Source organism: Helicoverpa armigera, chromosome 21, assembly GCF_030705265.1.
Source record: "Helicoverpa armigera isolate CAAS_96S chromosome 21, ASM3070526v1, whole genome shotgun sequence".
Taxonomy (NCBI): Eukaryota; Metazoa; Arthropoda; class Insecta; order Lepidoptera; family Noctuidae; genus Helicoverpa; species Helicoverpa armigera.
Genome location: NC_087140.1, coordinates 2,151,096 through 2,178,141, shown reverse-complemented (window position 1 = coordinate 2,178,141; position 27,046 = coordinate 2,151,096). Strand labels below are relative to the sequence as shown.

The 27,046-nt window shown below is 34.6% G+C and overlaps 1 protein-coding gene across 1 annotated transcript; it reads left to right on the top strand.

The window, feature by feature from the left end:
* The first annotated feature begins 2,378 nt into the window (after positions 1 to 2,378).
* On the top strand, positions 2,379 to 23,640 carry LOC110375922 (uncharacterized). The gene is made up of 3 exons (XM_021334222.3): positions 2,379 to 2,832; positions 6,560 to 6,687; positions 22,599 to 23,640. Exons 1-3 carry the CDS (start codon positions 2,430 to 2,432, stop codon positions 22,770 to 22,772), a joined length of 705 nt encoding a protein of 234 aa, XP_021189897.1. The 5' UTR covers positions 2,379 to 2,429; the 3' UTR covers positions 22,773 to 23,640.
* Positions 23,641 to 27,046: the final 3,406 nt, after the last annotated feature.

The window sequence follows — 27,046 nt, the reverse complement described above, 5'->3', positions numbered from 1 at the left end:
TTTTCAGCTATCCACGGAACCCAAAGAATCCAAATGTCAAACGCATCACTTTCACCTTTGACTGTAGTCCACTTTGATGACCACGCCATCAACATGGCAACATAAGTCACGCATTGTGAAAGCCTGATCATCAAGTACTGGTAATATTAAATTAATAGATAATCGGTTCCTGGCAACACGCGATCGGGATGTTTGAGTTTATGATGCTTTTGATTTATTTTAGTGGTTTGGTTAGGGTTCAATTTTTAGGTGATATAGCTGCTGTATTGTTCGAAAGAGTTGAACAGAGGACTCCACATGAGAAGACAAGAAACATGAGTGCATACTAAATAGTTGGCTGAGAGTTGACGGATTCGATGGCGTGAAAAAAAATATTCAAAGAAAATCTTGATTCCAGTCAAAGTTTTCAGTCGGTCTGATACCGGCTTAATATCTGATCTTTGTAATGTGCGTACTACCATTCATCTTCATACTGATTTATGAGCCCAAACCAATTATTGGCCGACAAAGTGTTTTCGGGTCCATCAAGAATTGTTCGGTAGCTGAAATATAGTTTTCGATTTATGTAGACTGGATCTCGGATATTGAGTACCTATAATTATTTCAGATTCCTGAATATCAATAACTTAAATACGAATTTCCATTACATGATTGAAAATTTGTTCAAAAACTTTAATTAAACCGCAGAGTTTATCGATATAATCGTATCTGTTATATATCTAATTTCCTGAAATGATCGTAAAAGTTATAACCTCACAGTACAAAATGCAAGAGAAAGTATTTATGGCTAACTCCAACTGTAATCTCTAACTTTTACTAACGTTAAATTACATTAGAATTTGAATTTTTGAAAAACACGTTACAAACTTGGCTTACGCTACTATGAAAACGTCACTAGATTCCAAAATAATCATTATTTTTTTATTTTAAATTCTCATCTGCTTATATTATAATACCAAGTTGAGTGTGTCGGTATGTTATACTTTTACAATATAAAGAAATTGGTGATAATATTATTCTGATAGATCAAAGGTCACATTTTTTACCTTTTAAATGCAGGAAGACAAAAAGAAAGGTAGTCTACAGAGTGATTAATTAATTATTATTTTTTGTTTCTACCTTAAAAGCTCCTACTAGTGAAACTGAAATTACTGAACCAAATACAAAAACTATTTTCACTGTTAGAAAGGTACACTTTTCCCGAGTATCATAGGTTATACATACCTATATTTTATCCTGGTGCGGATAGTAGTTCGTAGGAGACGCGGGTGAAACCGCGAGCAAATGGCTAGTAATTCATAAACGCAATAATATTTTATGTAGGTACCTCTTGGCATAGCGTAAGCCCGTGATATCTGGCATACAGTTTAATGCTATAAACTAGAGCCCAAAAATATGTTAATTAGCAACATATGCTAATCTTTAATAGTTAGAAGCAAGTGTAACAATGGAGCTAATGTTAGTAAAATTATCATAATACTGTGTGTAAAGTATTTTATTTTTTCTGACGTTAAATTAAAGTCCAGTAATAATATTATTTAATTTTATAGTTATTTACTTTTGTTCGCAAGTTTCGTATAAGAATGTTAGTACTTTTATTTTTTTATTGTTATGTAAACGTTTACAGTAATATTAATCTTTTACCCTGTCTAGGTTGCTTAAATCACATTTATACCATAACTGAAGTATTCTATATTATTTAAGATCAGTAACCAAATAAAAAAAATAGGTCCTGCTCACTAAAGCGGCTTTCAGAATGTTCCAAAAATCAAAAATATTTAGTACAATTTTACATTGAAAACGAGAATTGGTCCAGAATTAGACATGCAGTTATAAAAGTCGCAAGATAATTATTTATATACAAGGAATATAAGCTTTAAATGGCCTCATGAATCTTTTGATTACCATAAACTTACAATCATTAACTTCAGACCAATTTTCTCAAACACTGCCTAGTCTGATTAACAATATTTTATAAGATACAAGACGTCGAAGATATAAACAATAAAGGACTAGCCGAGTAAAATGCAGCAATTATTCGTTTCACTTAGCTTCACAAGTTTATCACTTAAAATATTACATTAAATAAATGAAGCGAAATGAAGACACTTTTGTTTTCACATCATTTGTGACCTTAAAAACATATAACAACCAATTCCTACCACTTTTACAAACTTTTATTGTTTTGACTGATCCTTTTACCAACCCTTTTAACAACGAAACCCCAAACAAAATATAGGGAATCTTCATATACATTCCAAAAACACTATCCCACCCTTATAATCCCTAAACTTCTAACCCACAGAGCAAAAACTATACAGTACTATCTAACCTCTCAATTGCCCCCGTAACATAGCATATAAATTGCGCGCCGAAGCCCATGCGGCCACAGTAACTATTCCCTCACCGCAACGCCAACATCAAACAAAATGTACCAAAAAGTGTTACTTCTATCACTATTCCTAACTCTAAGTTCAGCCATCAAAGATGATCTTGGATTTCGGTATATAAGCAAAGTTTACGAAGACTGCCAGAATTCCAATGGATTTGTACCGTGTTTGAAGAAGAAGGCTATATTGTTTTTTGATCGAGCAGCAAGGATGGATGTGATACCTCTAGTTGCTGGTGTGGATGTAGTAAAAACGACGAATATGGAAATGCCTACTATAAACGAGAATGATATAGAGGCAGTGTTACCGAGGAATTTGGGGAAAGATGAAGCTTTGACGGAGATGCTTTGGGATCGGATTGCAGCGTTCGCGAATTCGAGGACAGTGCAGCTGTCTTTACCGAAGATATCTGGACAGGATCTGAATAAAGGCGTTGAAGAAGGTAATTACATTTTTTTACTCAAGTCTTGTAAAAGTTCATTCAAGGTCAAAGTTCAATGGTTCGAATGTACGAATCATCAATCAACCGTAGATCAAATTATCCTCATTAAGTTAAAAGTAGATACATTGTTCACAAAAAAATCTAATCTCGTGAAAGTGAAAAGCTGAGTTCAGATAATTATGAGATGCTTAGCCACAAAATAATTGACAGATCGTGAACTTTTTGACCTTTACATAGCGATTGACCCATTTCCTTTTATCTCGAGAAACGTTCATTCTTTATGGATTTTTACTAAAGATGTTCTAAATATTTTGATCTAATCGACTGCCTCTCGTTTTATTTTTGTCACTTCATAATAGCAATTGCTAGCTTTCATAGTAATATCAATAAGTACTGTCATAAATTAAGCTTATCACAAAGCTACCACAAAACTTCATATTCATCATCCTTATCTCTGTCGATATCAACGCTTTCAATATCTGAAAAAGCTCAGTTTATCTTTTTCCTGCATAAGATAAACTTCCGAATAAAACAAAAGCGATCATCATTTGTTTTATCATCAATGTTAAAAAGTAAATTATCACTATCAATTGCGTGTATCCACAAGTATGTCTCATTACAATTAATATGTAGATATTCATCAACATCTCCATATGTATTTACATTAGAAACGACAGTCAGATGATTCAGATTTCTGTCATAATTATCATTAATTAAGACATCTGTAATTTACTTACTAGTGCGTGCTTTTACTTTACGATCAAATCAAAACTGAAAATTAATATTCTAGTATTATTGCATGATTATTAAAAATGCGAAAGTATCTTTGTTTACTTTTACAGTTCATTACCCGAACTAATTTAGATATTTTATGACTCTATTTATAGTTTACACTCAAAGGATAATTAAGTTTAAAATAGGTTTTATTTTTATTACTATACCGAGTAGTTTCCTCAATTCGAGGGAAAATCATTTCATACTTAAAAATTTCAAACTGATAAGGAGATTCAAGAAATACACAGGGCTTAACAAAAATGAAACTACTTCCAAAATTATAATTCCAAAAACCTACAAGTAATCTACATGCACAAGCAAGCTTAACAATAAACGATCCCAAGTACTGAAAAACGAATTACACATAATTTGGTAACTTTCAAAAATCCATACTAAAAGGCTATGCACAGATTACCCTAGATATATCTTAGAAAAAACTGACAACTCATCATTTCAACTCTGACCGGAGGCATCAAATATTATGCTGTGGGAATTTGACCGTACTGTAATATAAGGAAAACTGTGACTCCTTTCACAATTTTTAAATGTCTAAAGTACATTTTGATCGAACTTTTTTGGTCAAAACTACAGTCATGCATGTTAAAGATCAATTAGAAGCGCACATTTTAACAGTGCAAATATATATTTCATCAATCACTATATAATGACTGGTTTCGTAGTTTTTTTCCTTGAGTAACTTTACGTTATAACAATTTTGAAGACGCTCAGATTTTTGACAATACAATTGTATACTGGGACACAGTTACATCAGATAAGCAGACAAGCCCTATCATAGTTAGGAAAGTCTAAACAGACAATGATGCTATGAATGACAATTCAAAAGGTCAGATAAGCACACGACTAGATAAGGCTAAGTATATTCAAGGGAGATCATAAATAACCTTTCTATAAAGCCTTATTTCACTTTTCCCTTGACCTTCAGACATGTTTCTTGAGCTTAACGAGCTTGAGAAAATCTTCATACATACACTTATCTAGACAATATAGTTTATAATAAAGATAGTTGAGTATCGGTGATGTAGTGAGAAAATTGTTATCGTGTTCTCAAACGTATGCTTTAAGTATTGTGTTAACGTCTTGAACGAAAGCAATTTGTAATGGTAGAACTTTATTTTAATGTGTGTTATATTCTTGTGGATTTTATGTGGGTAATATTTGAATAACACAAATATTTATTGTGATTACCGGAGGCTTTTGATTGAGCTTTTTCGAACTTTGTATTCTATTGAAAAGATATATAGCTGTTGACAAGTACAAAATAATGCAAAATATTTCTTAACTCACTATTTATCTACCTATTTATAATCACCTCCTTATTCCACCCTGTTTCTAAGTTATTTTGGGTTCGGCCACCAGATCTAAACCATCCAACCAGATATTTTGTCTAACTTAACCCCTCTGATATTCAAATCTATCAAAACATCTTTAGAAAACCTTCCTACCAAGAGTAATCTCAAAATAACAAGCTCAAAGCTTTCTTAAGCTGAAGAGCAAAAATGCCCCTTTCACCGATATAACAATGAAATACTAAACGCGACCATCGCATTATTTTAAATCGCCATAATTTCGCTGGTGATAGCCGTTACAGAGTTGTGGTGATTCTGTGGTATATTGTAACTACATGCTTATGTCCGTATATGTGCACTGATTTCTAATAACTGTCATGAGCTTCATGTATTGTGTTCATGGTTTATGTTAGAGGAAAAATGATGATTTGTAGTTCCGGCTTGTCATTTGACAATTGAGGAATACACACTAAGTATTATTTATATAAAATGGAGGAAGTGGCAGGGGATGAATTGAATTCGAAAGAAGCATAAGTGAGAGAAGCCTATTTCTTTCAAAATATATTATAGAAGAGAAAAAATAACTGAAAAATTCATGATAAACGCTATAAAATTGAGTGAAGTTGAAAAGACTTGAATACACAATAATAATATCTTAAAGCTATTGTGCAGTACAAATACCTAAATAATTCATTTCAGCAAACTGAAAGTTGTCGGCTAAATCTTTGTTATTTTCAATATATATAGAACTCTCTTTATTCCAAAGTTTTAAAATAGTATTTAAGATTTTATAGACCACGATTTTCTTTATGTTTTGTTTGCTAGTTTACTTTCTTTTTCCGCATGATCTTTCATTACGTTTGTTTCTTGTAAAACGGTTTATTATGCATTTTTTGTATCGCTTTATGGTTGACATAGATTTTAGTGTCTTGAATTAAATTCATTGTTTTCTATATCTAACAGGCCTTGTTTGGCTCTTCAGCCTGATGTTCAAAAGAGTCAAGAATGAGTCAAGTCAAGAAATGAGTGAATGCTGCATAATACTTGTATTTTTATTACAGCAATAAAAACAATCAATAAAATTACTAATTGAACGAATTGTTATTTTAAAGTAACGAAACATTGCGAGCTGTAATATAATTATAGGGAAATCCAATCACTAATTAACTGTAGAAAAGTTAGAAAATTCAGCTTTCCTTGTTGCAATGTTCGCGTGATTAGTTAAATTATTACCTATAGTTATGCACATGCCATCCTTTTGAGGGTAGGTAGTAGGAAGCAAAGGCTTCCGAAGTCCGAATCATGTGTCACGGATCGCCAATCGCTTTGATTTCTTAATGAAATATGGTGGAAAGGTGATGATTTAGATGTTTTGGTAGAAGACTTTCCTGACCGTTTTCATGCCATCAGTACTTTCTATATCATCGTTTACATCAAGCATTGATGCATTCTTAGCATGCTTCACATTTTCAAAAAAAATACTTAAAATATTCGCCAGATTTAGAGAGATTCACTCATGAAAAAAAAAACGATAAAGAAGTCGAAATGATTCAATCATCCAGTTGCATCGCAGCCTTCGAAAAAGAAGCAGTAACAGATAAAATTATTAAAACAAAAATACTCATAGCCAACCAAACTAATTCCAGGTCGAGGGAAGATGAAGAAGATGATGGGGATGATGATGATGGGAGGCGCCATGAAGATGGCAGCCATGATCCCGCTGGCGATAGCTGGCCTGTTCGTGTTGGCGGGGAAGGCGTTGATCGTGTCAAAGGTACCAAAGATTTCATAGTTGCCAATCTAGTACTAATGGTTGTACTATGATTTGTGTCTTAGAATGAAACCATCAGGTTCCATATGGAATCTTCAAGTAGCTCTGAGCCCAAGTTGACAACGATTTTCCATATTAGGAGGTTTTACTATTTGTTGACAAAATGGCTGTTTTATGAATACACTCGAACGTCCGTTGTACGCATAGCAGGAGCAAAGTTTGCACCCTTATCAGACATCGTAACCACATTAAGATCTACGATACTGTACACTCCTGCATTATTATGCCATCTATCTTGAATTAGCATATTATCAACTAACGTTAAAGCATATTCATGAACTAAACCTATACTTACACCTATCTCTTGAGTATCCATTCTAGCACAAGCACTGTTTAAAAAGACATTGTCTTCTTAATACCTTATAATCACATGTAAGAGAAAGTCGTTAATAACTAAACGTACATGGACAATTAAATCAGTATAAACCATTATTTTGCATTCAGCACGTACTTTGAAATATTCATGTGTTTCATTACCATGAGAAATGGACTAAACGACATCTAAGGCAGTGATTTTTTTTAATTACATGGTCACGGTCACGTCACGCTTTCTTGTAAGTTTATATTTTAATTAAAGCAAATCCATTGATGATTTGACCAAAGTTAAGGGTAATTTAAAATTTTAATCTATTCAAGAACATCTACTGACTATTCATTATTTTTGAAAGATTTTAAGTGAAAACCAGCGTGGTATAAGTGATTTATCTTTGAGTGATAGATGTTGTAATCATTCCTTAAATGGAAATCGAAAATCATGTGAGAAACTATTCAAAACAAACTATTCGATGATGCAAAGTCAAGATAGATTCATCGATCATAAATTTTCCCATATTCATAAAACTTACACTGATTAAGAATCTGAATCCATTCAAGTTTCCAGCTTAAGTGATAAAAAGACACTTACCATGAACCATAAAACCGAACGACAAAGCATTTCATCTTTCATCTTTTACAAACTTTCAACCGTCTCATACTCTCAGCACACTCCATTTATTCACTTCCTATTTTGCGTATCACCGGGTGTTTTTGCAGCATCAATACGGTTAGAGAAAACGGCTAATTATAAGTAATCGTCTTTTCCCAGTGTATTGTCGCTCAGTGTCGTGGGAACGGAATGACGTATCATCGTCATGTGAGAATAGACTCTTGGTAATTGTGCTTTGACCTACATTTTTGGAGACAGGAGGATTAAGCCCTACCTTTGTTGAACAGTACGTTTATTTGCATTCCATAATGTTACAATAGATGCTAAAGAGGCTTAAAGCTAGTAGCAATTATGGACCCAGTTAAAGAGCCTGAGCCAGTCCCTGTTGTACTGTCGAAGAGTATTTTCAAAATGGTGATGATTGTGGTCTGTTTGTGACAGGAAATGACAATGACGATATTGTTAGTAACGATGATTTTAGAAAAGTCATTTAAAATAATGATGTAGCTAAAGATGCTTGAAGTGAAGGTAAAACTAGTGGTTTTGAGAGTCACGTATGATAGATATAGATGGCAGAATGTCAGAGAGAGATTACTAGGTTATGAAGACCATATCTAAAGCCATATTGAGAGTAAATACTTGAAAGCAGAAGAACTGAATTACATCTACCAGATTATGAGTAATGATCATGAATTCCAACTAGATGGTTACAATCACATTTTCTAAAACCTTGAGAAATCTTTTGATCATTTCTCAAGAGATAGCATTGTAAAGAAAGTATTTTAATTTCATGTTTAAACTCCTATTGATAAATTCTTTTGTACAAATAAACATTCACTTGTTTGGAATATTTTCCCTCGTTCTACTTTTGATTTCTTTTGTTCATTAAATACCTTCTTGACTTTGACCGTTGACTTTGAACTTCAAATCTTCACAATCATTATAATTTTCATTCACAAAATGATTGTTTGCGTTAGTAATTCGAAAGATTAATGATGTTTTCATTGTTTATTACTGTGTCAACATCATTAATGTCTTCTCATCTGGTCTTGTCTTCATAGATTAAAGTTATCTTACCTCAAGCTTGCAAGGTCAATGCCAAATCCTGCTTTTATATTCATGGATTCAAAGTTGACTTTTGAAGTATTTTCAAGAACTCATTCCCAAGAGAAAATGGCTTTACCATTAAATGTAGCATTCCATTTAGAATTAGTTACATTATAATATACAAGACTATTATATGAAACTAAAGTGTTATCCCGCGGCACAGACCTTGTGACACGAATAGAAAATGATACTTCATTGTAGCCAGCGCTTACTTACACTTCTATCTTACTAGTTATTTGTGGTTCGTAAGCTAGCGGTCCCGTAAAGTTCGCAAAACAGGCGTATTTTTGAGAAAAAAACAAAAGAAGTCTAAGATACGTATTAATTCGTCAAAATGACAGTACAATACTAATCATACTTTTAGAGCCATTTGATTGGTCGTTAATAGTTTTAACAAGAGCTTTAAAGTAGATAATGTAATCTGTATGTAAAAGTACTGATCTATCAATTCAACAATTTCTCCTCAACTCCAGCAGATTTTTTTTTGCTAATCCATCTTCAGTTGTGAGATTTAACTGTTTTTTGCTAACAATTTTAATAACCAGAAACTAACAAAAGAAATAAAAATGAATGGCCGGTAATAAAATTTAATTGTACACAACTAATGTCAAATTCATTATTTTTCGTATGCCTATGAAAGTGTTAGGCACTTTCATTTTCACACTTTTGAAATGTCAAAGTTCAGCTAAAATTGCTTTTTACGATAGACAATCAAGAATACTTTGTGACAGTACTTTAGCATGCAAAAGTCTATAGTCAGTGCTGTTTAATAAAAAGTAGTTTTAGCTTTACTGAAGGAAGTATTACCAAATTGATATTTACGGCATAGAATGCATAGTTTATCATATTAGAGTACCCGTAAACTACAGACTTTTTAGTCGGCTGACAATTTGATCGCTTAAATCAGGCACTTGATAAGTTAGGAGACGTATAGAAATGCGCACATAATAATGATCAGATATTTTACCAGTATCAGATCAACTAAAATCTTTGATTGAATTCACGATTTTCTTTTAACAATATTTTCACCAACCACCGGGCCAACTATCGGCCGACTGTTTAGTCTCCACTGTATGGACAGGCTTACAAGTAAACAAGGCGTGAAAATCATTAGTAAGTCAGTCTTTACACACTTCATTGCTTGCAACACAAATAAATTACTTTCAAAATGTTCGTTTACATAATTTTTGCTTCTAACGCTACTGAAAATTCCTCTATGGCTAGAAAGGAACTGCTTTGAAATATTTCTGGTACATTGAAGTCACGATGTAGTGTTTATGTTCTTCATATTATATTATGGTTTTAAATACGAAACTTTGTTGTGGTAAAATTGAGACAATTTCTAAAAATAATAATGTAAGATGAATGAAAAATCATGCTAATCAGGAATTGGTTAGTAGAATACTATTTTAAAATTATGATCCCCGTGAAACATATCCATGGTGCTTTCCATTTCGTCACTTGAAGATTGTGTAGCTTTCAAACACTGAAAGAATTTTTAAAATCGGTTCAGTGGTTGCGGAGTCTTTAGGGCACTAATAATATTTTTTTCCTCTTTACAATATTAGTAAAAATATGTCCAATGTTTCATCATCTTACTACTTATGACTCACACATTAACAGCAGCCACATCTTCATCAAAATCCTATTCAACTTCCTCAAACCCATCAACACTAAGATTTCTACAATCTCAATGATCGTTACTCTAACAATCGAAATCCAATCCAATATATCTAAGTGCTCCACTAACGTAAGCATCGATAAAAAACTGAACATCGATTAAGTTCACATGATTGTCGTTTCTTGTATCATGTAAACTGTGTCGTGAATCAATGTCAGTGTCATTGAGGGCGTTGATCGTGCTCATCGTTGAAGATATGGGTATGGTGATGCGGAACTAGTGATGTGGGTTGGTTTCTGATGCTGTTGTAGGGTTAGATGTTAGTTTTTGGATGGCATCTATGAATTGTTTTTGGTCGAATGGTCTGAATTTTAAGCGGCATGGATTGATAGTTCTTAAGGTAAAGCAGCACTCGGCACGGTCGATCCATGGATGGGTTACCATCTTCTCATGACAAGTTAATCTGTTTTTTTTTGTATACATATCAACTTGGTGTATTATGGCTGTAATTTGAACGTCTTTGTCAGCCCTTTGGGGTAGTCAGAAGCTAGAAAGTCTGCCAACCAGTTTTACCATGGATTATCAGGTTGACCAGGAAACTGGGTTGAGGAGGTCGAATAGACAGTCATTCTATGTAAAACAGTAAGAAAACATGGTTACCAGACTTCTCCATCTAGTTAGACTGGAAGCCGCCGCTAACATAGTTGGAAAAAGGGCTGGGCAAATGATGATAATATTTTCCCTACGGCTCAACACTCTCACTTCATCGTTCTCGTTCCCAGAGCTAAAATGGTTGACCTTACCTTCACCACAGTTTCCCTTATAATCGTCCCAATTATGTTCCAAAGTTCAGTGTTCTAAGAAAGTAATTACACTACAAATGTCAGGTCTAATGCCATCCGAGTCATTATCATCATCATCATCATGGACTCATCCAGTTGGCACTTTCATGCGTTGTTGATCTTTGGCTGTTGTTTCTTGTATTTATGATAAGATCTTGAGTTGGAAGTTGGTCATGATTTTGGAGATAATTGTGAAGTACCTTCTTCAACTTTGTGTCCTTTCTTTTTTGTACTACAGTTTGTAAATTTTCTATATTTTTATTTAATATTTTGTTATTTGTTACTACTACAATATTCTTCGTTTTCCTATCACATTCTTCATAAACCAGTACTGTACTTTTGGCTACTTACCCATTTTGGTGTTTTATTTACTGTTGTGAGACCATTAAATTTGTTTTTAATAAGTCCCTAACTCTTTCTTAGTTCATGCTGCTATCCTTATTGGTGAAAAGCACTTGAAAGGTAGGATTAATTAAAATAAACTCGTAGAAAATGTATGACATTTTAATAACTCGGCTCATAACTCTTTATAGCCTACGATGCTGACCCACTGACTGAGTTCCATTTCCATACTAGATCTTTCCCGCCTTTTCAACCGCGTCCTGTTGTATCTCTTCTCGTGTCTACATAAAATATAGCCTATAACAATCGGGGATATTTATAGCTTCCTAACACGAAGAATTTTTCAAACTATCTCAGTAGTTTCGAAACCTTTAGTTATATGTATAGAGATGAATGATCACACCCCAACGTAGAACATAACAATGATTAGGTATCCAGCCGAAATCAGACTGACTGAAAAGTTTGATAGGATTGACAATTATAACACCAAGAACATACATCTCATCTGCCAAAAATTTAGTCTACATTATGGGGAAGCACTTATAATCTTCATTAGTGTCCTCTTCTTTCTAAATTTTCTCTTCTATAGCTTATTGAACAATGTCAAACGACTGTATAATGGGAATCATTGCATGATAAAGCTAAATGCACAAAATTGTTGCAATTATGTCTTCAAGTATCGCTCATTCCCTTCACTATAGAAAATGATCGTAAAGAAAAGCTTTGGAACAAAACTTTCCTCGTTTATGGTATTAGCTTTGTATTTATTGTCTGTTGTAGTTTTTTGCTTTTATTTATTTTACTTTTTTAACCTTAGCCATTACACCAATCTTCAATCTTATCAATCTCTACCCACTTTTTGGCTATGCAAATTATTTTTGATGAAGAGTCGCAACAAATATACATACCGGTTAGTAATTAATTAAATAATAATATCAACTAATATCTTGACACTGCACTATATACTCTGCATTTATCTTCACAGACATAAAACATTGCAGACATATCTACAAGGCATAGGCATTAAAACGACATCAAGCTTAAGATATTTCTAGCCTTAGTTACTCTAACTTGAACAGTTTAGTCTAGGTCACTATCATGGAGTAAATAATAAATGGAATGCTCATTGCGAATTTCTAAATTATTAGACGTACCTATTACAAAAGAATGAACAGAAACAATACCTAAATTGTTAACTTAAAATATACATATAAAATTGATTGTAGAGATTTTCAGCATCGATCCAGTAGCTTTTTTCAAAATGACTAAGATGATCAATAGATTAAAACTGACATCAAACATTATAATTATCATTTAACCCCTTGTATGCGGCGGTGCGCGGATCCACGCGAGACAATTGATTTTCTATTGTTCTCTAAGTAGCGACGCACAAATAGTTAAGGATTTAGGAGGTCATAATGTTAATCAAAGTCATGTAACACCCGACCCATTTACTAAATAAGCCACAAACATACCAATTTCTCTCATACACACAAACACATGAACACTCTATTTCCTCCTACATCCTTGTGACAGCATTCTTTAGCAATCACGATGTTAACTTTCTACGCGATTAGGGCATTCTAAGGGCAATAACTCGGATTCTAGTGCTCATTGAAAGTAATTAATGAGCCCTGTAATTGCAGCTGCCTGTTTAAGATAATCGCCTGTCTATTAGAGAAATTATTGTATGTGTTTGTGGGGATTAATGAATGGGAAGTTTTTCTCCATGCGTAGGTGGTTTCTTTTACTTCGACTGTTTTTTGTATTTTTGGTCATCATCATCTCCCGAGCCTTTTCCCAATTACGTCGGGGTCAGTTCCAGTCTAACTGGAGGCAGCTGATCTACACGGAGTTACTGGCCATCTGACCTCCTCTATCCTCACCCGGTTACGAGGGCAAACCACTACTCCTTGTAATTTGTACTGAACAAAATATTTCACTATCTTGACTACAAAATAAATATCCAGAACTGTGTTTCTGCTTCTTTAAGCTGTGCCCTATAGGTCCAAATTATTTAATTCTATGTTATAATTTTATTTTTCTATCTTTCACTGTGTTGTTCTCCTGATTTTCTTAATCACATTTACAAAGCCCATTAAAGAAGAAATTTAGCATAAAACCACATCAAAACGTACACAAAATAATTAACTTACCATCCACAATTACCCATAATAAACAAAATAATCATTACACATAGAAAGTCGTATTTGCCATGTCTGGCACTGAACTCACGAACGTTCGGGTCAGAGAAAGCTGATGTACTATGATAACTGAGCCATTAGTGTGTGGGAACAAGGGACCGTGGTAGCGGATGTTTTCTATGATGATATCCTGAGGGGACTATTAAATGGATCATTATATAGCAATAGTCGGGAGTTGGTCTAGTAGCCTCATAGCGCTACTGCTGCGCTCAGATACTCGCTTCGATTCCCAGATCGGGCCACTTTGTGAGACTCGAGAAACTTATGTAAAGCGAACTGGAATCTAAAAGTTGGTGACACGTTAATGTCAGTCCTGTGCTTGATCTCCCCGGTCGTGTCGGATCTCGGTTCTTTCGGGCTATGGAGGGAACGACTAACAGTCACTGTGGCTGAAAATCGACCGGCTTGCCATTTTTATCACAGATTTTTATACAACGTCGAAATTACTTGGAGGGTACAGTTCTTTGGATTAGTTAGGTCTTATAGAGAAAAACTGACATGAGACACTATAGAGACTCTAAGTTCTGAAAAGTTACAATAAACAAACTATACTCAAATTAATTTAGTATCGGAATAGAACCTACGTCCCCACGCTCAAAACTCGTACCATACAACCACTAAACCCAACAATTATTTAACACAAATTAAAAACAAAAGCCGTTCACGTAATAAAATAAATAGTTTTGTTATCAGCAGTTAAAACAACTGGGTCAAACTGTTATTAAACATTTGCGTGTATAAAATAGTTTATTTACTTTAGTTAAATAAATGTAGGTCACTGTTTTTAGTTAGGTATGTTTGTCGCTTTAAAAATATAATCATTTTAACTGAACCAAATATCACTACCTCATTTTCCATAATAGTCAAAATAAGATCTAACATTAAACGCCTTCCTCTCTTCTAATTATTTTGCTGTTTTCATCAGGCTCCATAATTGTGACTATATTTTCCACCTAATGAACTAATTCCATATTATGGAATGCAATAACGATATGATATGATAAGATGGAAAGACTGAAACTTAAATATTTAACTATAAAATAATAGCTTCACCCACTTCCTGATGTTTCTGAGATAACTACTTCCCGAGCCCGGACAATAAATATCCTAAAAGTTATTCTGATATATAAGCTAGGTATACACTTATATAATTCCAAGTTTTCATACATACAATCTTTCGTATTCATAATATTTGTGGGGTTTCACAGTTAGTTGCACAAAGCTCCATTAAATTAAAGCTTCATTAAATCTATTGCTTATACTTTTGTATCTGGTTGACAAAGAAAGAGTCAGCAATAGATTTAAAGAACCATTAACCTTAATGGAGCTTTGTGCAACTGACGATCAGATAGAGTTAACAGGCAGTAAACTTAAGTAATGTTCCTTATTATACAAATAATCACAACATACTTTTGGCTCTTTCATAGTATATTATTAGTAGTGTTAGTACAAACTTACCAAAATCCAGATATTTTCTCAAACCTCCAACTTAACCATCTTACTACAACACAAGACATAAAGGTGAACGACACGCCGTCGACAGTTAAACGTTACCGCACGTTAAATGACGCGGTTACGTCATCCCCAGTAACTTAGTATTCATAGCCTTGGAGTGTCGACGCGGGATGTCGCCGGTTCGATTCCGAGTTCAAGTGTATTTTTAGTATTTTGTTCAACGGGGTTAAAGAGTTGTTATTACGATGGTTGCTTGACTATTATTAAGATTGAGATATACAAAATCCTAATTTTCCTATATAACATTTTTTACGGAAAAGTGGTATGAATGCCTTGGGCTAATTTAAGCCCAAAATAGTAAAAAATTCGTGTGTTACAATGTACTATTTTCATGTCAACATCTAAATTATTTTTAGGAACAAACAATCACTAGATACCATCAAAACAATAAAGTAATTACAAAACAATTAAAATACCAAATCATTTAATTGTGACACATGTGTTTTTATCGTCAACCCTATCTAAAACATTAATCAATCAAAATCCAACCTTAAAGTCTAGAACATAAGGACCATAATCTCAGGGCACTTTGTAACCACGTGAAGTGAACTTTATTCTAATGCGATTTTGAACTTTATGCTTAAGATGATAAGGTGTATAATTCCGTGTGTGATGCATATAGGAATTTAATAAGTTCTGAAGGCGTACGTAAGCGGCCTTCAGTGTTCCATACTAGTTCCATTTGCTTCGGTTATTCGCATTTTAATAAATAGTAGTGTTGCTAGGGTTAGGGAGAATTGCTGGATATCGGGGAAAAATATATAAAAAATAGGTCAGAGAGCTTGTCGCCCCTTGTAAAAGGCTGGTATCTCAGGTACATAAGGTGAGACTGGAAGCTGACCCCAACATAGTAGAGAAAAGCGGGGCAGATGATGAAAGATATATAAAAGCTGTCTATGTTTTCTATATAACTATATGCCTCTTAAATTAAATTTAACTTAAATTATAGTTTTGCAAAAATATCGATAAGTAAAACATGAATGCCATTACATCTAAAAATATTACCGCAGAAAAATTACGCAAGTCTCAAAACAAACCACCACTTAATCACAATTTTTCATTACCTCCATTAACAATAAACATTACAACAAAAAACAACAAACTATTCCTAACAAAAAAAAAATAACACAAAAGTTGCACACAAAAGGGTTAAATCGATTTCCAACCTAGCAACACGACCGCCCGACTCGCAGTCATCTCACTGCAGCCGAACGCAGCACTCGCTTCGAAAGTCGCTCAAATAATCGAAGTCGTTTTCGAAGTCGATCAAATAATACCGTCAACTCAAGTAAATCTCGTGCGGCTTGTGTTTATATTAAGCCGTTCGAGATTTACTTAGGTTGATGGTAAATTTTCGTCTGTTTTCGTCGAAAACACGTGGTAATGTTAGTTTTTTTTTATTTATTTGTTTTGTTTTGTTTTTAATGGCTTTGCGTGTTTTTAATGAGCATTTTTACTACTTGATTTGTTGGTTTTTTAATGTGTATTTTTAGAGTAATAGTTTAGTTTGTTTTTCTTATCTACAAACCGTTTTCCCCACGTAGATTTCATGTAAGTCCTGTGGGAACTTCTGCCCGTATCAGGATGAAATATAGCCTATGTTACTCGGAAAGAGTGTAGCTTTATAACAGTGAAAGAATTTTTCAAATTGTTTCAGTAGATTTGGGTACAACCAAACAACCAAAAAAATATTTCCTCTTATATTAATGTAGGTATGTTTATTCCACATTTTCGGTGACACATAAATGTTGCAAGATCCTTATGTAATACAAAAGTGAATGGTCTGAGTTCAGGTTAAAAACAATGTACCTATATTCTCAGTATAGTACGTGCATGCTCCAATGGTTTCGTAGCTGTAAACACGGCTGCGAAACCTTGAGGTTCGCGGTTCAATGTCCTTGTTTGATCACGACTTGAATGCTTGCACATTAAATGGTGAATTTGTCTTAATAATTGGTTTTAGAATTTTAATATGATTGTAAATCTATTTACACCAAAACATGTCGTTGGTTCACAAACGACTAATTATTTCTTCCGGTTTCACCTGTTTACAGGGGGTACACTCCTTCACGTATCCGGATAAAATATACCCTACAGCGTCATAACTGTGAAATATTTTTTCTTATTAGTTCAGTATTAGGGTAAAAAATAATTAAATATTTATTTATAACTCTCACTAACGCACCTTTTATATTAATAATTAATTTATCATTTTTATATTATTTAGAATCCTTAAAATTATTATCTCTATCACGTTTTACTCCACAATTTTATCAACATCACTATACTTTACTACAATGTATTTAGAACAAATTATTTCGTTTCGTTTCACACCTTTTAACCTCCAAAACTAGAACACATTGATAAGCACTCAGATTCTACATACACATGTATATGTATATTCGTATGTATCTGTATATTTTGTAGGCAACAACAACAACACAGCAACTAGACTATTTCAGATTGACAGTTATTTTTAGATGATGTACGTATTGATCGAAATTGATTTCAGGCTTTTGTTTGTGTAGACAGGTGCTGATAATTTAGTATCTACTTTATGTCTGTTGAACATGCTAAGTCCTTAAATACTTGTAGCATAAAGGTTTTGATACTAAAAAAATCTATTATTCTTCTTCCTGCTCTGTTCATCAATTTAAACCCGAGGTTGGCACAATACGTTTTTCGCTTCCATTTCTTTCTGTCAGTTATCATTACACTAAGATTCACTCTCTTCTTATTCATGTCATCTTTCAGACAATACATCCATCTGTTCTTCGGCCTTCATCTTCCTCTCAATTCATCCACATTGAAACTTAGCACACTCTTTGTGGCATATATTTTATTCTCCACCTGAATTAAATCTCTTCCAGAAATCGATAAAAATATTAAGAATAAAGTTTTTTTTCTCACTAATGCTTTGAGTTGGGTGCGATATTTCCTGCATCTGTAATATTCAACAATTTCATAAAAGAACTACCGACAACAAGACCTTGATAATACAAATGAACGTTATCTCAGTTCGGCACACTTTCTGTCAAATATTCACATATTTGCATGTACGATAAGATATCTTTACTACATAGTCCCAAAGGTTTCATTAAACAGAGTCCTGATCTTAGAGTAACAAACCAACTGGAAACGCCATTGCTGTGCCTCCGCAGCTACCGAAGGTATAAGAACATCGGTCATACTACATTTGTACTGCACATGCACAAGTCTGTGTTTATTCTTCAATATGACAGTTTAACAATGTGTGTGCGTAACAATGTCATCGAATATGCATGAGTAGATATTGTAGCTCATGACAGCTTATTTTATCTTATCTTTCTGCCTTTGTCCCAATTTTTAACCCCCGACGCAAAAACGACGGGGTGTTATAAGTTTGACGTGTCTGTGTGTGTGTGTGTGTGTGTGTGTGTGTGTGTGTGTGTGTGTGTATGTGGCATCGTAGCTCCCAAACGGATGATCCGATTGTAATGCGGTTTTTTTTGTTTAAAAGGTATGTCAGTCAGGAGTGTTCTTAGCTATGTTTGGTGGAAATCGGTTCAGGTCTTCAAGGTCATCAGCTCGTTTGCTAGATGTGATAGGAATGTTACACGCTCAGTTTACTTGCAAGTATATGTGGGATCTGAAATTTGTAACACTAATGTCTTTTGGAACCACTGAGCTGGTCTGCTGTTAGGGCACGAAGGTAGGAGACGTAACCCTGAACTGCCTCTTAGTAAACCCATCGAGTTTGGGCTCGTTGAATTTGTCTTGACGAGTTCTCTTCAAGTTTCTGATTGACGAGAACCTGATGCTGGAAATGGGATGTGGCGGATGAAACCCTGGAATGCCGGAATGAAACGGATAAACCGATTTATATTTTTGCTGAAAATCTAGAATGTCCAAATCTTTACTGTTTCTCAATCTGTGCAATTCTCCCAGAGCCAGTTTGTCATGAGGATTGTTAAACAGCTTCCTTTGGCCGAGATCGCATATAGCGACCCCATCTTAAGATAAAATAAATTAAATGAAAGAAGGAAAAATTAAGGAGCTCCTTTAAAAAGCATGAAATAAAATTAAATTATAAATTTTAAAAAACCCCCGACCCAAAAAAAGTACGCAATAATTATGACAAAAGGTTAAAAACGCTAAACCCTATAAAAAGCAAAAAATAACTTTTAACACTACGTAAACTAAATTTTGACGTGTCGGGGGACCGCTTTTTACCTTCATAAATACTTACATAAATCAAATGATACCTACCTAATTACAACATTCGTTTTAAAAAAAAACACGTACCTACCTATCTAAAGTAATGAATTAGAGCGGTCCCCCGACACGACAAAATTTAGTTTACGTAGTGTTAAAAGTTATTTTTTGCTTTTTATAGGGTTTAGCGTTTTTAACCTTTTGTCATAATTATTGCGTACTTTTTTTGGGTCGGGGGTTTTTTAAAATTTATAATTTAATTTTTATTTAAAGTAGGTGCAGCATGTTTTTCTCCCAAACTCTTCTATCTGACCATCATGTGACAAATAACATTCATTCTTGCCATTTCGACATTCACACAAACCAGGTATCGTTTCTTTGGTCATCTCCTTCCAATATCCTTTCATTTCCCTCAAAATCTTTCTTCCGAGTGCTTATGTCAACTCCAGTTGGTTAAATGCTCTCTGATTCTAATCATAGCTTTGCAACACAGACATGCAATCATGCAATATGTTAATGTTCTCTTTTTATTAACCACGGGGTTTTATTAATGTTTGATAGTAATCTGGGAGAAAAATATCATTCATGCGATTTGAGCCATGGTCAAATTGTTAATTAATTACAATTTATGATTGATAACGAATACATACAAATTAACAATACTCATTTGCAATCTGAATCTACTTTTATTTCGATACTGACAGAACTTACTTGAAACTAACCTGAATTTAATGTCAGTAAATACTGAAAAGATTCAGATGCGTTTGTCACTCATGCATAGATAGATTTATGAGGATGGTTTAGGCGTTTATACATTTTATACTCGTGCAAAGCCAAAACAGTTTACTAGTAACATATTATTCAGTATTAGCCTGAAGAAAACCTTACAAGAGCGACTAGGCGGCCGTGCTATTAGATTGTGCACGTATCGTGTAAAGGGTTGGAAAAGGCTTAGCTTGTTACATCATAAGGCTAGTGTTTCCAAAGAGGTCATGTGTTGCTGATGAGTTTGTTGCGCTACTTCTTCCCAGTAAAAACACATAGGAAGTGGTGAAGGGTGGGCGTTTTGGGGGCTGTCCTTTGTAAATTTTTTGACGTTCGAAAGTTATGTTTTGCAGCCAATTTTGAATGTACGAATTTTGATTTTTGATTTCACTTTTAAATCTTCTATGATGCACTTATTGTGCTTAAAAAGAAACATTTTAAATCATCGTCATCTGCCTAGCCTATACCCATCTATTTTGGGGTCGGCTTCCAGTCTTACCGAATGCAGCTGAGTACCAGTGTTTTACAAAGAGCGACTGCTTATCTGACCTCTTCAACCCAGTTACCCGGGCAACAAAATACCCCTATGTAAGACTTACTGGCTTCTAACTACCCGTAACGACTGTCAAAGATGTTCAAATGACAGCCGGGACGTAAGTCCTGAACTGTAAAGTTTATCGTGCCATAATTAATTGGAAACATAGCACGTGTATTCTATTAATATTTTTCATTTGTAAAACTTCAGAATTCTAGGAAATACAATCAAATCAAGAACCTCATAATTAATAGCTACACTTGGCAACTATTAGCTCAAACAAACTATAATCGTATAGCAACAAGATTGTATGGAAGACTCCATACATAAGTAAATGCATTTCCAAGAAAACAAATTATTTATTTGATTACCTACGTTATGCTTAAAGTAGCTACACACTGCAGACTAAACAGTGGGCCGACAGTTGACCCCATGGTTGGGAAAATATTTTTTTATCGTGGAAGATCGTGAATTCAAAGTTTAATTCGGTCTCTTCCCAACAAGCCTTCAAGCCATTTTCCATTTACGTTGGGGTCAGCTTCTAGTCTAACCATGATGCACCTGAGTACTTGTGTTTTACAAGGCTCGACTGCCTATCTGACCTCTGCAACCCTGGACTAACTGGCTTCCAATTCTAACCACCCGAGTAATGACTGCTAAGGGCCGCCGTACACGGACTGCTCGAGCAGTTAGCGGCTGAGTGAAATACACGGACCGCTCGAGCGGTCGGCGTCGACTGCTTGAGCTGTCGGTTGTTGACTGCTCGAGCTACGACCCAACTGCTCGAGCAGTTGATTTTCAAAAAACAGTCGGCAAATGAGAAAACAGACGCCGCGAGGCCGCAAAGGGCGGGGGGGAGAGGGAAGTCGGAGAGCTGTCGACTGCTCTAGCGCAGTCAACGGCTCGAGCAGTCGGTGTATGCCTCGCAACCGCTCGCGAGCGGTCGACGGCACGATGGAATTTCATCAAGCAGTTGACGGCTTGAAGCGGTCGCGACTGCTCGAGCAGTCGTGTGTACGGCAGCGAATGAATGACTATAGTTCACTGCGCGGTCGCGGCTTTAAGCATTCGGTCTCAACTGCTTGAAGCAGTCCGTGTACGGCGGCTCTTAGTAAGTTGAATGACAGTTAATTTAATTCGGTCTGATACCGGCTAAATACCAAACTATCGGCCGACTAAAAGTTTTCAGTGTGCAGGTACTTAAAGTGGTAGCCATTTCCTCGGATGCAGTAAATTTTCAGCGTTTTCAGGTCAGGAAATCGACCGTATTTGATGAATTTTTAAAATAGTAAACTTGGTCTGGGTAAACTTTGTAAAAGCTGCTTATTAGGCTCTGAAATATTTATTAGGTTTATTTTTGTTGCACCTTGTACTGTAAATTGTTTGTTTTGTTGTTTGTTTGTTGGGGTAGTTAATTATGTTAGTAGGAAATAAGTTATAATTCTATGAAGTTTAACATGACTGGATACTTAATAATTACGATAAGAAAAATAGTTTATTTGTACATTGAAGGTTGCAGTTTACCTCCCTAGCTTTTTCTATCACTTCATCTGCCAAATTGATTCAAATGACAGCAAGCTAATTTGAAGGACCTTCTGATACCTGAAGGTACTCGTAAGACCTTAGATGGTCACTCAAGCACGGATCTAAAATGCCTTGCGTTACTAAATTAATTAATTGATCGACTGACCCATGCAGTCCACGAGATCCATAACATGAAAATAATGACCCTATAGAGTTTTACACTACCTGACTGTTATCGACTAAAAACAAATTTCTAAAATATATTTTTCTCAAATTCCAGATCGCTCTCCTCCTATCAGGGATCATGCTCCTCAAGAAGTTGATGTCAGCGAAGAGTGGTGGCGGCGGCGGCGGCGGCCATGACAGTCACGGCTGGTCCTCTGGTGGAAGCAGTGGGGGGTGGGATAGACGCGCGTATGATGAGCTGCCTTACTCCGCGTATAAGAGGGAGTAAGACTCCTTTTTGGAAGGAAATTTGGGAGTAGGTTCTGGATGGTATGATGTGGGTATTGGATAATTTAGTCTTGTAATTTCTCCTTGTTATGTTGTGGTCACCAATGGAGCCTTTGTGTCAGTTTTCACAAATCTGACGGCCTTAGGAGCTACGGGGAACGTTGCCAAACACTGACCACCAGAATCCAGAGGAGTAAATTTTTTTTTTTTTTTTGACACTTCAAAATTATTTCTTGGTATTTTTTCTGGGATAAATGAGTACCTTTTATACTTATGCCTAAAAATATACCGATTATCCCTCTCCTACTCTTTGAATGAGGAAAATTCTCTATCTGATTGTTACATGAATGCAATAAGGCTTGTACTTATGTAGAGTATCTCAACTGCGTAGCTTTCAGGTAAACTATTCATTGCAAATAACTGTAATTTCAATATTGCCCTTTGATATTGTATCCAATAACCCATATCAAGTAAACCTATATCGTAATTTTACGTCCAAATATTAGACAACAATTTAATTTATTTTAATGTACTTATAGATAATCTTTTAACATACGGGACACTTGTTTTTTTCTAAAATTATTTATTTGTGCTTATAATAAATAAATAAATATTCGATATATTTTTGTAAGCCCACCATTAAAAAAACAAGTGCCTTGTCTTTTATTATTGTACTTTAAATAAATTATTATTTTATTTATTAAATAGAATTTTAAATAAAAAGGTGCTCTTGTATAATAATAATCGTTTTCAAAAAACGATTTTTGGTACTTTTTATTAAAAGGTTTATTTATTTTTAGTTTTTAAGTAACGACTGTTTTATTTAATTTATTTATTGCTAATTATTTGTGCCTGAATACTCAATAAAATATGAATAATTTATTTTAGTTTAAATTATAAAACGTACTTATTAAATGGTGATGTGAATCATGACAATAATATTGTGAAATAAATGTTGATCTATTTTTATACAGGTTAATAAAGAAAATAAAACTATACATGGTTGTAATTATTACCTACCAGATGTAAGCATTTCTACCATGATTATTATTTCACTAAATCCTGCCAGCGGTTTCAGAGAAATCGCAAAGTACCCGGATTATTGAGCTATCTGACAGAATTTTCCAAATGTATCCAGAAGTTCGTGCCATTAGATGTACGAGCTAACTCTTTAGCTTAATAATATTAATATAGATACAAGATTTCTATTATCATTTTACTACATATTCAATAACATTATTGCCTATAAAATATAATAGCCTTACTCAATTTTATAAACGTGGCCTTTTATTTTAACAAGTAAGTGAACGAATTTATAAAATGAGTAGCGCTTTCATAGCGTGTCCCAAAAGATACAATAAACTAAATGGCTATGTAAAATAATATCTTTTATACTTGATGAATACTCCACTTATAGGGGAAGGGGTATTTCTAATCAATTTAATACTTACAAAGTCTGGGTTACTGAAAAAAAAATGATCGCGTGCCTGGCCTTTTCAACTATGTTAGGGTCGCTTTTCAGCCTAACTGGATGGGGTTGAGTACCAGTGTTTTACAAGGAGCAACTGTCTCCCGATAACATTTGTTGAACTGGTTGCCAGACTTTCTGGATTCTGTATAGACAACAGACCCGTGTCGGCGTCTCAAAGAGACGTCAGCAACCCCAGCGGGGCCCAATAGGGCCAAGGTCTGCCGGGGCTACGGGTTGTTTGAAAGAGTTACTGCGGCCCTGGTACATAAAAGACGGTTTTTAGTCAGTAAGAGTGTGACACTCCCTCACTGCTGCTAACCCACAGCGGGAGGGGTCATTTGATGATTCTCAACGTCGTTAAAAAAAAGACTGTCTGGATTCTGACAAAGATGACACCCTGACGAATGACAGAAGGGACCCATCAATTTCAAAAGTCTTCCGACTTCCGACACGGAGCAACTTCTCTTGACAAAGATGGTCATGTTGCCACGGACCGATCGCGCCAAGTGTTGCTTAATCTAATCGATCCATGCAACTCTTATGTAGCCACAAGCCCCTTGAAGATACCTAGGTACCTATAATATCTTCAAACATAAACCTTACGAAAACAAGACCATTTTGCAACTCCAAAAAGCTCTATCACCCGAATTTCCATACAAAGTACCAGCGAGGTACCTATTTGTGGCAACTGGGTCATGAACCTCCAATGCAGCGGCCCGAAGCCTTCAACTGTAGGTAATACCTTCGTGAAAGGGTAATGTGGCTTGCAGACGTTGATTGATTGCTTTTTCATGTATGCAGGCGATTTTGTATGGAAACGGTAAAGAATTTGCTGTAAATGGTTAATAGGGAAATAGGTTGAATGTTATTTTTGACTGTTTTTTTGCTGAGGAAAAATCTGAACTGATTAAAATAACGTTTGCCATTGCATGGTTTATAGGCATAAGTATGTATCTATAATAGAACTGTACATTATAAGTAATGACTGAATGAGTAGATAGGAACACTGCTACTAAATGATTTACTTAAGATTTGAATCATAATTACTTAATAAGTATTCGACTATCTAGTCCCGTATTAAAAGAAAAGTACTAGGAATCATCATGAAAACTGAATAAAGTGCATACCCGCAACTTGAAAACAGCGCCGTCTATCTATGCGATTAGGAACTACGTGCTTAGAATTTCAGGCGACTAGCACACTACACAGCGCCCCATCGTATACCCAGGGTTACCAAGTTTATTAATGCGATCCTAGTTTATTTATTTTTTGAGGTTTTATAGAACAAGAGTATCTAAGAATAGTTACCTCCTATGAAAAACTAAATATTAGAACCCTAACTATTAGCATAAGGTACATTTAGCTTCTTTCAATTAGCTAATATATCCATCGTTAAAATAGGTTAGTCTACTGATAGAAACTAATAGAAAGGTTATTGAAATCCACCTCTAGTCAACAAATATTAGTTTAGTATAACAAACTTCGGTATTAAAATACTTACGTTAAAGTTAGTGTCTATCCATCAACCTAAACTCAATGACACGGCTATCAAATTAACGCTACACACAAAAGAAAAGAATTAAGAAGTAATTAGCAAAGACAATGCGTCCATCATATGAATTTATCGCTCATTAGCTCGTTACTAAATGACAATACCAAACAAATGCTACGATTGGCAGAACACGATACTTTGGAAATATACGGGAAGGTATTGTGTGAAATATCGTGACTTTTTCAATTTCACAAAATAGTGATTTAAATATGTAAATATGTAAATTAAAATAGTTAACAATTAAAAATTTAACAGTCGTCAATAACCGCTTTAGCTAAGTAAGTTAAGTGTAATCATCCCGGCTACAACTACTACATGTTACATTTTGCACTTAAAAGGTAGTTAGTAGTACAATCAAGAAATATTGACAAGTAGCAATACTAATCAGCCTCATATTACACCAGCAGCTCTATAGCCAATGCATTTGAAACAAGTGGTGTTCAGCTCAATCTGGCTAGAATCGTTCTAGCTTTGAAGCTCGACCTCCACCATAGGAAGGCATGCAGGCAGCTTTTTCTGAAAGGAACTGTTCAACTATTCATTCAAATTTTGCAGTTGCGTAAATAGTAAAATTTCAACCCGTATAATCCACATACACATTCACTTTCCTAAATCCACGCATATCAGGTAATTATCGAATAACTATGGAAGTGTAACAACTTCCGTCGCCGCAGCGTTTTGCACGAACAAATACATAAGTATGTATGTTTTGCACGAACAAATACATAAGTACATAAGAATGTATGTTTTACGCACGGTTGTGTACTACAAACGCACTGAACACTTCAGTTGAAAAACTGAAGGAACTTTGCATGTTTCCGTATTTTATTCATTAGCTGTGTTATTACAATTGTTAATCTAATCTTTGTGGAACCATCAAATAATTTATTTAATTGATACGCTTGGGCATTATATAAAAGCAATACTTATATAATAACCGATAATACGATTATCAATTTTAGACATTGTAGTTCAAATTTTCTCAAAATGTTTTCATTTGCATTTACTCTGACATTAGTGTCCAAAACATACTTAGGAAGTAGGTACATAGGTAATAACACAGTTTGATATATCCTGACCTGGGAATCGAACCCGCATACTCAACTCCACGACTTCATCAATATGGATCGCAAAAAATAGTCTTACAAATAAATATAACCAAATCATTGAATCCAGATCAAAAAGAATATTTTATGAACAAAACTCAGTAGCATTTATTTAAATGCAAATTCTGCGCAGTTAAGTACCGTGA

Bases quoted from the DNA above. Each gene is read 5' to 3' on its own strand.
- LOC110375922 (XM_021334222.3), top strand. From the start codon at position 2,430: ATGTACCAAAAAGTGTTACTTCTATCACTATTCCTAACTCTAAGTTCA. The intron at 2,833-6,559 runs GTAATTACATTT...AACTAATTCCAG, and splicing joins GAATAAAGGCGTTGAAGAAG to GTCGAGGGAAGATGAAGAAG. The intron at 6,688-22,598 runs GTACCAAAGATT...CTCAAATTCCAG, and splicing joins AGGCGTTGATCGTGTCAAAG to ATCGCTCTCCTCCTATCAGG.